General features: G+C 36.7%; 1 protein-coding gene across 3 annotated transcripts in view; it reads right to left on the bottom strand.

Moving 5' to 3' along the window:
• PLCL1 (phospholipase C like 1 (inactive)) overlaps window positions 1-15,435 on the bottom strand; it is a 339,780-nt gene that overhangs the window by 46,014 nt on the left and 278,331 nt on the right. For all 3 annotated transcript variants that reach the window (XM_012473240.2, XM_012473241.3, XM_064373209.1), the window contains exons 2-3: window positions 12,368-14,842; window positions 9,561-9,764 (exon numbers count right to left, since the gene is read on the bottom strand). In XM_012473240.2, the coding sequence (XP_012328663.2) occupies window positions 9,561-9,764; window positions 12,368-14,842 (2,679 nt within the window). The remainder of the gene's footprint in view (window positions 1-9,560; window positions 9,765-12,367; window positions 14,843-15,435) is intronic.

Genomic DNA, 15,435 nt, shown 5'->3' on the forward strand with positions numbered 1-15,435 from the left:
CCTCTATCTCTTACTTTCCTGCTAAGCAAAAAACTAGGTTTTGAATCTTTGGTTCTACAGTGGCTCATCTTTTCAGATCAATTAAAATAAGATGAATTTTATTAAAGTTGGTATATTTGTAAATCAGATTGCTCATATATATATTTGCTAACTAGAATGAAGATTATTTCCTTTAACTCACAAGTTCCTTAAATATTTAAAATGAAATAAATGAAAGCACTGCTAAAAGATTGGCATTGTTCAGATTGCTCTTACATATATATTTGCTAACTAGATTGTTCAGATTGCTCTTACATATATATTTGCTAACTAAAATGAAGATCTTTCCTTTAATTCACAAGTTCCTTAAATATTTAAAATGAAACAAATGAAAGCATTGCTAATAGGTTGGTATCTTGCTTTTAAGCAATCAAGCCTGTCAATGTGGTCAACTCTCGGTCACACAGAAAAAAGTATAAAGTCAGAATATTTGTAAGCTCACTGGAAGTTCACTGCCTTTGGTCTATGCAACAGAGCTCTCTGTCCTGGGACTAATACATCACATTTTCAAACCCCATTTGTAATGGTGCAGGGCAAGTGAATTCGCACACAGAATTGTGTCATTTTAAATGAGGTCAGAGGACATTTATCTCCACGTTCACAATGGTGACAAAATCTACGTCAGGGAGCCCTTTTGGCATAAACAGATCACTTCTTTCTCTTATTGTTTTGTTCCCCAAACAGTTGTAAGCTATACCTTGAGTAGTCATTAGAAATATTTGTTTTTATCCAGCTGTGATTACAATTTGGCTCCTTCATAAAACTGCCAGGCGAGTAGCCTTGGCAAGTCTTCTCCAGAATTTTCAGGTCAATTTGACTACCTTACTGCCTTTAACTAAAAGTGTTACAAAGCCTGAGGATTCAGTAATGCAAAGCCAACTTTGAATATGAATGGACAAAATTCCACAAAAAAAGCCAATTTGAAATACTTGCTTAAGGATATGTATCTCTGATATCCATAATCCTAGAGATCCTAGTATCAACTGAAAATTTTGCCACTCCCCAAGATACTGATAATTTCCCCACACACACAAAATATGTCCAAAGACATTGTTGTACCCTCATGTGAAGGAAGTTTCCATGCTCCAAGTGCACAGCATCTTGTTTTTAAACACCGAGCTCTGATTGGGCACATGCCAAGCAGATGGTTCTGTTGTTGGGTTCTATTACCATACAAGTGAAGATACTTTTTGAAATGCAAACTAATAAAGTTCCACACAAACTTCACAATGAGACAGTGATGGAAGGAGAGTATCTTTGACTTAACCCAATTTTAATTTAAATTGATTTTAATAAGCAAAACTAAATTGGGGAACTATAGACATAACTACAACTCTTTTCCATCCTGAGGCTGAATATATACTGATTATAACACTGATATAAGAGAATGTATTTAATCCAACCATTGCGCCTGGCTTAATTGTAATACCTACTAGTGTATTCGTTCCATTGCAAGTGTGATCAGACAGCAATTACCCCTTTTTGCTAGATTCCTGCTCATGCTAGCACAATCAACTGCTCTCCAAATCACTCCCCAACTGACTTAGTAAAATATTAAATAACCCTTGACTTAGGTTCTCTAGGTTGTTTTGATTTCTGTTTGTTAAACAACAAATTTTTTAAAATGTGTTGTTCTTACCATAGTAAAGTTTTAACTTTTATGTTAATGTTAAATAAGTTAGCACAGAAGTCACTTTTGGAGAATGCTTTGGGCTTATTTTTTACAGTTGCAACCTTCTATAGCTATTCCACTTCATAATGATATATTTAAAACATTACCCAAATATTTTCATATTAATTTAAAATACTGGAAACAATCAAATATGTTAGGAAAATACTTCCTGACTGCATGAAAATTAGAAAGGTGAGAACACTGAAAAGGAAAAGCTCAGCCATCTAAAGAAAAAATTATATAAAGTCAGATCATATTTTTCTTTCAAATGTATTTGCAGATAAAATTCTGCTGAGTACCAGGTGGGAGTGGGGGTAGAAGAAGTGTGTTGTAAGTCACTGTGAAAAGTCTATCATTGGACTAAATGAGCTTAGACTCCAGCTAAGGACATAAAATACCATGCAGTCATCTCTCTGAACACTGCATGTAACGACTGCTTCCCTACTTAGGTGTAAGTCCTCCTTTCCCATCAGAATTGTGCATTCCACAAGGACAGAAGTTTTGCTTCATACCTTTCTTTCTCCAAAACCTTGCACAGTGCCTTGCACATAGTAGGCATCCAAAGCATGCTTGTTTAGTTGACTAATTAAAAGTCTAAAGACGTATACAAAATGACATATCAACTGAGAAAACGTTATTTTACAAATGGCAAATATATATGTTCCCACACATTTTCTATTTCTCTTGAGTTACAGAACTGTTATTTCTATCATGACTATCTGTGCTGATTCTGTCTCTGTTTATTCATCTTTGATTGTGTAGAATCAAATGTAGAAATGTGACTAGAGTAAAACATTAGGGCTGGAACTAAAGATGGGTTTTGAAAATAATACTATATCTACATGCATAAAATAACTATTGTAGAATGAAAAAAGTCAAACCCATTCAAACAAACTAATTTTGATGTGCCCTACTAAAATTACAAAATGTTTTCCAATGTAATCACCCACCATTACAACTCCATGTTAAATGACGAGTAACATGTTCACATCACCATTCGTGGACTCCTAGGGCTGGGTAGTACCTCGCCAGGTTACATCTGCTGGTAAGTTACTGAAGCATAAGGTCTGCTGAACCTTCCACAGCATTTAACGCTGTGGCTTGCACATTAAAAGGAGCTCAGAAAATGTTTATCAAATTAAACATCTCCATTTTCTGGCTATAACACTAGCTAACTCTTTCTGTAACCAGTTTTCATTTCTGACAACCCCCAAATTAGGATGAATCCTAAATGAAAAAAGTCATATTACTTTTATTTGCAAAATATAATTATACAACATTATCAGCCTTAAAAGACAATGACTCTGACTATACCACCTACTTCAGTGGGATATTTTCCCAGAGAAAGTAAAAATTCAGAGTTGGGAAGTGACACTTGCTCTTTCAGAGACCTGAGCCAAAAAGGAAAAAGAAGAATCACAGTAAAATAAATGGAAGAATCACTTAGAAATGATCTTCTGAGTTTAAATTAATCTCTGGGGACAGTTTCTGAAAAACTTTCCTCATGACCAGAAGGCCACTGAAATGGCACCACAGTGAGCAATCTAATGCCAACAGCTCTTCTCTTTGTGTCTTTAGCCTGTGAAAGAGGCATCCGTTCTACCTTTGACTTTTAGAGCCTTTTCTACTTGCCAGAGTTATTGATTGATAGTGTTCCCAGTTCCCTCTAGTGCTGTTTTAGAAGCTGTACACTTTCCACCTCCAGCTGTGACATATGTTTTATATCAGCAAAGTCATCTCTGCTTCAGTTGCACAATATATTAGATAGGCATTTACGCAGCTACATCCTATTCAGAGTATAATGGTAATAGTAAACGGGGCTGCCTGTAAGCAAATTGCAATTCTTTAAGCAATCCCATTTTCACCTTACCCAGACTTGGTAAACCCTCTGTCATTACCATCTCTCCCTTTTTCCAGGTTAAAATCTGTTTGTAGAACAGGATCTGCCAAATTCACTCAAAGGTATGAATGAATTACTGATTATCCAATGTGTTATTACTCACAGAGATGTTTCTGCATTTAAAAAAGATAAAAAGTCTTAACCCTAGGGAACTGGTTGTAATTTTGATATGTCAAGTCCTAGGAAGGAGACAGAAAACGTACACTTTAAATAAGATGTGTTAAGACAGGAGAGAGTTTGCCTTTCCTGTCTTCTGAAATTATGCCGTGTCAATAGGCCCATTTTGCTACAAATACATTTGATTTTTGATTTCTTGATACCAACAAAGATGCTATAATGGAATTTTAATTGCAAGACTAATATTAAAATGACTTTTAAGGCTGAATTTTAAAACCCTCAGTAGGAAAGAGTTTCAAATATTTAATGAGCAAGTGTTTGGTAATAAATAGTGGCCATCTCAGTTCATTAGGGAAAGCTAAATTTAGGGAAAAAAATCTGTGCAGATGAACTCAGGGTCAGTGTTTTCTAGAAAATTTTTATTTTATTTCCCCTTGATAATAGTATAACTTGATGCACTCAAGTTGGCTATCAACAAATGTAGGCTATCAAGTTGCCTGATTTATTTCTTTCCATACTGAAAAAAGCAAACATTTGTATCTGTTCAGGAAAGATTTCAGGTTGTTTTTTATTCTAAACATATTCTGCATTTTTTAGTGGCTACAATTTTTCCTCTTGGATGGCATCTATGCAGTTCATTACCATTTTTGAGAAATCCAAACATTTTAGCAACTTAAGTCTAAACTGAACCCAAGCTGTTCATTTTGGAATATGTTCTCCCCATGCCAACCCCACCACTAGGCAATAAATCCTGGATTTGGTTTTTTCCCTTATTCATCCAAATCAGTTTTTATTAATAGTCTGTGGTGGAGGGGTTAGACTGTATTTTCGTGGGAAGTTTCAAGCTTACACAAAAAGTGAATGGAAAATACAGAGAGTTCCCATCCTCTCACTCCACCCTCACCCCCTAGTTTTCCCTACTGTTTACATTTTGCATTAATGTGGTATATTTACTACAATTGACAAGCCAATATTGATACATGCTTATTAGCTAAAGTCCATAGCTGACATTAAGGTTGACGATTGGTGTTGTACATCTATAGACTTTTGACAAGTATATAATGACATGTATCTGTCATTACAGCATCATACAGATATCACAGTTTCACTCCCTTAAAAATCCTTTGTGCTCTACCAGTTCATCCCTCCCTGCCTCCCTCAAAGCCCCTGGCAAATAATAATCTTTTTTCTGTCTGCATGGTTTTGCCTTACTCTGTAAGTTTTTTAGCCAAATATAGGACAGGGAACATTTCAGCAAGGGTAATGTCAGAGAGTAAAACCAAGGGGATTTAATAATTTATTATAAAACATATTCAGTTATAGGATGGAAACTATATGATTTTCATCAATAGATGTTTTCATTTATTCTTCTTATTCAATGAACATTACTTGATAACATGCTGTGTGCCAACATTGTTTTGGGTGCTAGAGGTGACAGTAATAAGTAGACAGACAGAGTCTCTGACTTCATAAAGTGTACATTCAAGTTGAGGGATAAAAGAGGACAGAAATTAAAAACTTCAAAAAAAAAGTATTTTTTGCTTGAAAATACTGCTAAGCAGGAAGATGGAAATAAAACACGGCTATGTGACAAAGAGATGAATGAGGACAGTAGTTAGGAAAGGCTTTTCTTTTTTTTTTGTTATCACTCCCAACCTCCCCACCCGCCCACTGTACCTCCCTTGCCCCCCCCAACAGACCCCAGTATGTGGTGGATGCTCCCCTCCCTGTGTCCCTGTGTTCTCATTGTTCAACACCCGCCTATAAGTGAGAACATGTGGTGTTTGATTTTCTGTTCTTGTGTCAGTTTGCTGAGAATTATGGTTTCCAGATTCATCCACGTCCCTACAAAGGACACAAACTCATCATTTTTTATGGCTGCATAGTATTCCATGGTGTATATTGTGCCACATTTTCCTTGTCCAGTCTATCATTGTTGGACATTTGGGTTGGTTCCAGGTCTTTGCTATTGTAAACAGTGCCGCTATGAACATATGTGTGCATGTGTCTTTATAATACAATGGTTTATAATCGTTTGGGTATATACCCAGTAATGGGATTGCTGGGTCAAATGGAATTTCTATTTCTAGGTCCTTAAGGAAGCGCCACACTGTCTTCCACAATGGTTGAACTAGTTTACACTCCCACCAACAATGTAAAAGTGTTCCCATTTCTCCACATCCTCTCCAGCAGCTGTTGTCTCTAGATTTTTTTAATGATTGCCGTTCTAACTGGTTTGAGGTGGCATCAATGTGGTTTTGATTTGCATTTCTCTAATAATCAGTGATGATGAGCATTTTTTCCATATGTTTGTTGGCCTCACATATGTCTTCTAAAGGCTTTTCTGAGAAAATGACATTTGAGCTAAGAATTAAGAGATAAGGAGGAATAAATTCTAGCGTGTTCCATAGCACTGTAGTGACTATAGTTAACTATAATATACTGTATATTTCCAAATAGCTAGAAGAAATGGTGTTGGTGGTATAGTGGTAAGTATAGTGCCTTGCAAGTAGCCAGAAGAGAGGACTTCAAATGTTCTCACCACTAAGAAATAAATGTTTGAGGTGATGGATATGCTAATTACTCTAATTTGATTGTTACACATTGTATACATGTATGGAAATATCACACCATACCCATAAATATGTGCAAAGAAAGGCAATGTTGCTGGAAGAGGGTGAGTAAAATAGAGTATTGGGGTGAAGCTGGAGAAGCAGATGAGACTGGAGAGGCAGGTGAGGTTGGGGAAGGCAGGTTAAGCTGGAGAGGCAGATAGGCTAGGAAAGACAGATGAGACCAGAGATTCAGGTGAGGCTGGGAGAAGCTAGTGAGGTTGAGAGAGGCACATGGAACTAGAGAGGCAGGTGAGACAGGCAAGTGAGGCTGGAGAGGCAGTCGAGTTTGGGAGAAGCAGGTGAGGCTGGAGAAGCAGGCGAGGCTGGAGAAGTAGGTGAGGTTAGGAGAAGCAGGTGAGGCTGGGGAAGCAAATGAGGTTGGGAGAGGCAAGTGAGGCTGGAAAGGTGGGTGAGGTTGAGAGATTTAGTAAGATTGGGCAAGGATGGAGAGGCAGGTGAGGTAGACAAGCAGGGCCAAATCATAAATGACCTTGTAAAGTCACAGTCAGGAGTTTCTGTTTTATTTTAATAGGAAGCCACTGCAGGATTTTAAGCAGGAAAGTAACTTAATTTGACCTATGTTTTTATTTTATTTTATTTTTTTGAGATGTAGTCTCGCTCTGTCACCCAGGCTGGAGTGCCATGGCACAGTCTCAGCTCACTGCAACCTCTGCCTCAGGCTTCAAGCAATTCTCCTGCCTCAGTCTCCTACATAGCTGGGACTACAGGCACATGCCACCACACCTGGCTAATTTTTGTATTTTTAGTAGAGATGGAGTTTCACTATATTGGCCAGGCTGGTCTCAAACTCCTGAACTTGTGATCCACCCGCCTCACCCTCTCAAAGTGCAGGGATTACAGGTGTGAGCCACCGCACCCAGCCCCTTGATCTGTTTTTAAATATTCACTCTAGATCTGCAGAGATCTTGGAAGACCTCTTTAAAATTAACACAAACAGTAATACACCAAGAGCATTAAAGATACCAACAAATACAATGCAAATCCTAGAATGTAAAAATGGTCTTTTAATTTCAAGGCCAATATTATCATTACATGTGTCTGTCCCTACCCACCCTATTCCTCAAAATAAATACTCAACAGAGATCTCAATAGTGTTTTTAATCACTTCTGCATTCGACTGAGTTTACCAAGTGGTATAGGAATATTTACACTCAATTCCCTCCCAAAATGATTTTCCATAGAGAACTGTAAATGAAAGACTTCATTATAAGTATATCTGCTTCCACCGTAGCCTTTTTTTTTTTTTTCAAAATCTTTGGAAAACCATGCTCTGACTGCAATTACAATTTGCATTTTAATAATATAGATGAGAAAAGGCTAATATTTCAATTTTGCCTTCAGCAGATAAAACTGAAAAACAACAGGACACTGTCAGACACTCGGGGATGTGAAATAGAAATTACCCAGCCCCAGACCAGGTATCCTTCTGCTTATTACAGGCCAGCTCTAGGGAGCTCCCTCACCATGAATGATTTTTCTTTCTTAGCTTAAAAGAGAAGTGGAGGAATAAGTGATTTCTACTGTCTGTCTCTATGGCAACTAGTACCCTAATTTCACCTCTTAGATGGAAATTATACCTATTCACTGAATAGCTTTCAGTCCCCATTTTTATGATGAAAAAATTGATTTCATGAAAAATGAGATACGGGTAATAGGTAAACTTTTCCCCTAGCAAACATGAAGTATAGTTTATAACAGGTATGGTCATTCATAAGCAGCATATGTCTTGTGGAACTTTTACTTTTTCAATTATAGAATGTTTATCTCAAATGTCTTTCTTTTAGTTGTTTTTTAATGACAAAATATTATTCTTTTCTTCCTTAAGGTTTATTTTATTCAATTACAAAATTAGTTGGGTTCACTATAGTTTGGTGAATACAGAAAAAATATAGAAAATTATAAACAAGAAAATAAAATTCACTCTCATATAAAAACAATCACTATTAATAACCTGCTAGCATTTTAGGTGCATATACATAGATGTAATTTAAATCCTACTGCAAATTTTCTATAGAACATTGTAAGAACTTCTCTATATCATTAAGTATTCTTCTAACACATGATTTTAATATCTTCAAAGGAATCTATAATATAGATTATTATATTTCACTTAGCTAATCATTCTATGTCGATATTATTAACATAAATGTTTATGCATCTCTCTATTGGCTTAAAATAAATCCAAGAACACGAACTCTATAGATCAAATTAATAAACATTTTAAATTGTATTGCCAATTGTTTCTCCAAGAAATATTATATCACTTTATGTTTCCACTAGAGGTAGATGAATGAAAGTGTCCAGCCTTAAATTCTTGGTCAGAAGTACTATTTTTAAAGAGAAAAAAAAATGTCAATTTAATGGTGAGGGGAATATCTTACTACATTTTCTTAATTTCTAATTAAAAACTTATTTTAAGGTTAAATGTTCTTAATTTTTCATTGTTATTGGGTGGGGGGGCAAGTGAATTTCCTGTTTACCTCTGTAGCAGAGTACTGGTTGTCCCCTAATATCCATTCTCCCCTTATTTCTTATAACAGAAGAGACAAGATTTAGCATATCGCCCCTTGAAATGATACTCTCCTTTCTTTTTACAACTAAGTGTGGTTATCTGTCAACTCCAAGCTAATGAAATATAAGCAAACATGATCTATTCTATTTCAGAGAAATGTCCTTAAAGGAAAAAGCTATATCTTCCTTCCTTTCATCATTTCTGATGGTTGGAATGCAAATATTATGGCTGGAGCTCAGCACCCATTTCAGACCATGAGGATAAGGGGTACATTCTAGGGATTAGCTGAGAAATATAGATTCCAGATAAATTTTGTCTCAACCATCATAAGGCAGCACTGAGACATGTTTAATTCTCATAGGTACACAATTAAATGGTTATATTGCAGTCTAAAGTCATTTAGATGATGGATGTACCCATTTCTGAGGGTTTGTTTAATAATTCATTTTTTGCTAAAGCAGAGCTTTTCCACTGATAACTTGTGGAGCTCCAGGTTCAAGTCATTTTCTCAGAGGTCTCCACTGAGACTTAGCAGAAGCTGAATGGGCCGGCTCTGCATGCTACCTCCAATCCATGTTTCAAAGGTAGTCGCTGTGTGTTATTCACTGGAGTTCCACAAAAGAGTTCCTGCTATTTGTGATTTCACACACACACAGATAAAAAATATGGGTCACAATTTCCTACCAGATCATAAGCAGCCAGCATCTTTTTCTGCACATCTGGAATTGCACCCAGAGGCTCCAGGTAAGGAAAGCTGTCTTTCATCACAAGTGAGACTGAAGGAGTATTGTCACTGGTGATGAGCCGAGATGACAGTGTTAACAGGCACTGCTTCAGACTAGCAATTGGAGGGAGTCCACATAGTTCCTTAATAGACACGATTGCGTTCTGTGAGGGAGAAACATGGAATCACACTTCTGACCACCTGACACATCACCCCCAGCACTCCCAGGTTTACAGAAAAGTATATTCATTTTTAAAGGATAGTACAGAGAGCTAATTCATGATTACACTTCATCTTTCTCAGTTTTTAGCAGTCACGACAAACATGAAAGCAAAGCAGATTGGGACACAAGGCCACGAAGTGCTTTTCAAAGCAGAGCACTAGGGTATTCACACAACTAAGTACTGGCTGATCATGAATGTCATGTTTTATTTGTATCATGGTGATCAGGAAAACATAAAGCCAAGGGTTGTATACTGGAATGCATTTCGCTTGGGCTTTTTCCCTCAAGGTAGCAGGATGCTACTGCTTACTGCCCTCCATCTGACTAATCAATGGCATTCCTTTGTCACATCATCAGAAAGGCACCTACCTGACAGACACACACACATGTAGAGCTACATTTGCCCATGTTAGTCTTCAAAAAATTCATTTGAAATAGAAATCATGACTATTTTACAAGTTACCAGCAGTGAACAGTACCTAACTTATTACGTGTCTCATGAATTTCATAACAATGATCACCGTCATTTTTCTACTGATTAGACTCCAAATAATCCTTAACCCCAAAGACTTTATGTTAAGATAATATGAACTATCAATGCTACCTAGATACACTTTATAACCAACTCTCCTTTTATATAATATAAAATGTGAAAAGTACGTATTTCAAGAATTATATAAAATATGTAAAGTCTAATCTATAAAGTTAACTGTAGAAATGATTTATAACTAATCTAACATAGAGGTTTATAATAGTACTAGAATTATTTCAGAAAAAGTTACATAGAATATGCTGATACTTGGACTCTATTTTTTAAATGGCAAGTATTTAACTGTGTCATGGGTTTGTGGTTCTGCATCACTTGAATGATAATGGTCATAGATTTTGGTACTAGGCAATCCTAGATTTATTTTCTTTAATTTTTAACTTTTGTAGGTAAATAGTAGATATATATTTATGGGGTAAATGAGATGTTTTGATACAAGCATGCAATGTGAAATAAGCACATCATGAAGAATGGGGTATGCATCCCCTCAAGTATTTGTCCATTGAGTTGCAAACAATCCAGTTAGACTCTTTAAGTTATTCTAAAATTTACAGTTATTATTAACTATAGTGACCCTGTTGTTCTATTAAATACTGACAGTCCTGGATTAAAAGGCTAACATGGCTATTTGTTAACTTGCAATATTTGAGAAATGCCTTAACCTTTTCAAGTTTATTCTCTATATTGAAAACAGGGTTTTTTGGCAAGGATTATTATAAACACATCAGCTAAAGAAATGAATAAAGTGAATTGAATTCTATTCACTTTGCACTTTGCAGGTACCCAGTAAATATCTGTTGTTGCTTACCTCTCAATAACACTAGCCTAGTAAGTATATTAAGTAGTTTTTTTTTTTAAGTTTACAACTGTCTCAGATTATAATCTGCGTTAATGAAGGCAAGTAAACTTAACATTGAATTTCTAAACGTCGAGTCTAGGCAATTTCTATATACTCTAATTTTACTGTCATAATAATTTTGTGATAAGTATAACTAGTTTTCTTACCTTATGGAGAATATTGATGATCAGAGACCCGAAATAATTTGCTCAAGATAGCACAGGAGTAGATTTGATCCAGAACCTATGTTCTTTCAATTAAATCACATTTCTAAGACAAGGTTAAATATATTTCAACAAGTTTGAGTGCTGATTTTTTTGTTTAGTTTTACTTGTTCTTATGGGGAGTAATTTATTATTGTTGTCATTATGCATAATTTAAAACTAAAAAATAACCTAATAGGCATCACACTTGTTTTATATGACTTCAAATTCTCTTTCATGTTCATATCTGCAAATATTTTATATATACACTGGTAATTAGTATGTGTGTGTTTGTATACATTTTGTATATATTACACACATACATTGTACATTCTACTTTACTCCCATTGTTTCAGATGCACATTTCCATATATCAGTTCTGTTTTATAATAGAATACATGCATGGATATACAGCATTTTGCTACATCTTAGTCCAGTCCAAAGTTAACTTAGCATTCACAATTAGAAACATAATATATATCTGTTTTATCACAGACAATACTGAACTTAGTTCAATGGTACACAGATTTACACATCTTTCTTTCTTTTCTTATTTTGAGAGAGAGTCTTGCTCTGTTGTTGCCCAGGCTGGAGTGCACTGGTGCAATCACAGCTCACTGAATCCTTGACCTCCCAGGCTCAAGTAATCCTCCCACTCCAGCCTCCTGGATAGCTAGGACTACAAGTGTGCACCACCACACCTGGCTAATTTTTGTGTTGTTTTTTTTTTTAGAGAGACAGGGTTTCACCATTTTTCCCAGGCTGGCCTCGAACTCCTGGTCTCAACTGATCCACCTGCCTCAGCCTCCCAAAGTGTTGGGATTACATGCATGATCCCCTGCACTCAGACTGAAACAATCTTACTGGAAAAATTTTGCAAATCAGATAATTAATAAAACATTAGAAGGGTAGGAATAAGCAGGGAAGGGAAGGAGAGTGTGGGATTTTTCTCCTACCTGCATATTTTCTCTCATATCTATGGCTTCTCGTAATGGATGAACTGCTATTTTAAAGATGTCATCAATGGTTTTAAGACCGATATTCCTAAGCATAGTATATTCCCGAACTTTCTTCCCCATTCTCACTGAAAGACTGCGCTTCTGTGCCTTTCCTCCTCCACTTCGATTAGTTATTGCTATATGGACGAAAAGGGTTACGTGTTCCATGATGTCACCCACAAAAGAGCGCAGGGGAACATGCCGATATCCAGGCTGCAGACATTCAAATGGTATCGTATATTGCCCTATAAACTCATCCCCAATGTAGTCATCATCCAGAACAACAAAACGGATCATGGCCAGCTCAGGTAGGTTTACCTGGAACTCAAAAGTTTCATCAAAAATAGGATTATCACTGTTTTGCTGTACGGTTTTAGTTCTTTGTTCTGAACAATCCGCTGGAATTCCATGTATTTCTATACAAACATAGGGATCTATGACATCCCCTTTGGCACAAGCTCCCTTGGGCTTTGGGAAATTCTGACCACTGATGATCTTGATATGAAGAGCTAGAGGAGACACCCCAGGTACAATGCCCTTTGTATTTGCACTGAAGTAAGAAACTTCATCTCGCATGATAGACGGCCTTAGAACATAACCACATCCCCCATTTTGAAGAAACCAGCCCGTGTGAAGGTCCATCATTGGACCTGGAGTCTGAAAATTCATCGCTACAATCTGACAGCCACAATTCCAAAAGTCCTGTGGATTCAAGTTACTGGAATCGATCCTCATGGCACTTGGATAGATTCTTGATAAGAACTTCTTATTATAATTAACAAAATCCTCTGGGTACTCATTTGCAATGCGGCTGGCCTCTGTTTCACTAAATGAACAAATTTCCCAATAGTTTTGGCTTTTCATAGATAGTTCAAAATCCCTGTACTGAACAGATTTACAAATAGATACCAAATCAGAGAGCTCCCTACAGAGCCGGATTTGTTTCTGCTCACCATTGTAATCTACTGACATCCTTCGAGACATTTCGGCTTCTTCATCTTCATCTGTTACTTCTCCTTCTAACACATCTGGATCAGAAGGCAACTTCTTTCCTTTCACAATGATCATTCTTTTTAATTTTTCTGGTGATGGGAGGTAGGATTCTGAGGGCAAAGGTGCTTCGGTATAGAGCTTATTGCCAAAGACCTTTTTCATCTGTTGAACCATTACCTTCTGCTGCAGCAGGGAGCAGTGATTTCCTAAGCAAAGAATAAGTGGGTATTCAGAAGCAATGAAGGCAAATTTATTTATTACCTCTATGACACTTCGAAAGGAGACATGTGTTGTCATGTTGTTTCGATTACAAAGGATTGGTTCATTATCTGAACCATCACTTACATCAAGTTCAATGCTTCTACAGCCCATTTTCAAAGCTCTCACATACCCATTGATGTCAGCTGGTCCCCTGAACTGGTCTTCTATTAAATAGGTGTTATGAGAGGCATTGATATAGTAGTGAGATAATGGCTGGGTCATATCTTGGGCAATCTTTTTTTGCTCAGGATCAAAAATGTCACATTCTGATGACAATAAATACTGGGTAAATCCATCAATTGCAAGAAACCCTTTTTGGCGTCCCTCTTCAGAAAGTTCATATCTCTTTATGATGTCTAAGCATATATCCTCAGTGATATGAGTGACACCTTGCTCAGCTTCTAAAAAGAGCATGAGATCATTGGCATCCAGATATTCTTTGTTTTTAGATATCTGTACAAGTAAGAAATACACTTCTGGCCTGGTGCAAAGTTCACAAAAAGCTTCACAAAATTCCTCTTCGGTTACACGAGTGGTTAGTTTTTCTTTGCTCTTCTGGATTTCTTTAAACTTTAACCTGATCTTGGCTTCCTTCAGAGTAGGGTTCAGTTGTTTTATTAACTCTACAGAGGTGTCTTCCAACATAATCCCATTCCCATCAATGTCTGCTGCTTCAAACACTGTTTTCAACCACATGAACCGTGGAGTGTTCTGGTTGCCCTCTATAAAATCAAGAGGCTGCTTACTTCGAGAAACCAGGTACCGTAACCCAGACACCCAGATGTTTGCCACGTCTGCTGAATTGGCAACTAGATCCAGAGACTCATAGTTTTCCCCATGGAGTATGGAAAAGGCACAGTCCTCACAGATCTGGTCAGCAAGGCCATTGTTTCTAAATGTCTCCGTATTTTTCCCCAGTCTGATCTCTTTTATGGCAGAAATATCAAGCTTAGCTTTCTCGAGGTCTTTCTTAGAAGGTTCCCAGCGAAGAGCTTGGAGGTCTGTGTCCAGAGTGAAAAAACGGTTGTAAATGCGAGAATTTGGCCGGACTTTCTTCAGCTCACAGCCAGCTTGCATGAAGCTGATGCAGTCATTTGCACTGCTAATTTTCTTTTCCGAAGGCATGCTGCTGAAAGACACAGTTTTCTTTCTTCCACCACATTTTTGGTTTGAAGGATCCTGTAAAATAATTTGATAAGAATGAATCAATATCCTTTAGAAAACAGACAAATTCAGTAACACTCTATGAAATCTTCGAACTTCAATTCACATATTGTGATTATTTGAACAGAAGCTAGCCTAAAATTTACCTTTTCACTCTTTCAGAAATGAGAAATTGAAATTATCGAGTTCAGGAAAAAACTTATTTTTCAAGTGCCTGTGTGGTCTTTGAAACGACATCATGTATTAAGTACAAATCACTCTAATTTGCTCATTAAAGTAGATTTCTTAGGAACCTCATGCTGGTGACTCAACTACCTAGCTCAACTCCCAACAGATATGTAAAAGAAATAAAGCTATATTCCTTTTAGAAGGTTTCCTCATTTATACTTTGCACCCTTTTAAAGAGGTCTCTCTTAAAGTTGATTTAAATAAAAGGTTTTACCTTAACATACTTTGTATCACAAAGTACTTAACAGCTTAACTAGAAATCACTTTCTTTTTCTCAAACTATTTTGAAGTGTCTTGAAAGTCAAATTAAGAGCTAACAACAGCCAGTGGTTCTCATTTGAGCACATCTTCAGACTCAGGTAAACTATTCAAATTAACAT

This window comes from Aotus nancymaae, unplaced genomic scaffold, assembly GCF_030222135.1.
Source record: "Aotus nancymaae isolate 86718 unplaced genomic scaffold, 86718_ANA_hifiasm-v0.15.2.pri h1tg000008l, whole genome shotgun sequence".
Classification (NCBI taxonomy): Eukaryota; Metazoa; Chordata; class Mammalia; order Primates; family Aotidae; genus Aotus; species Aotus nancymaae.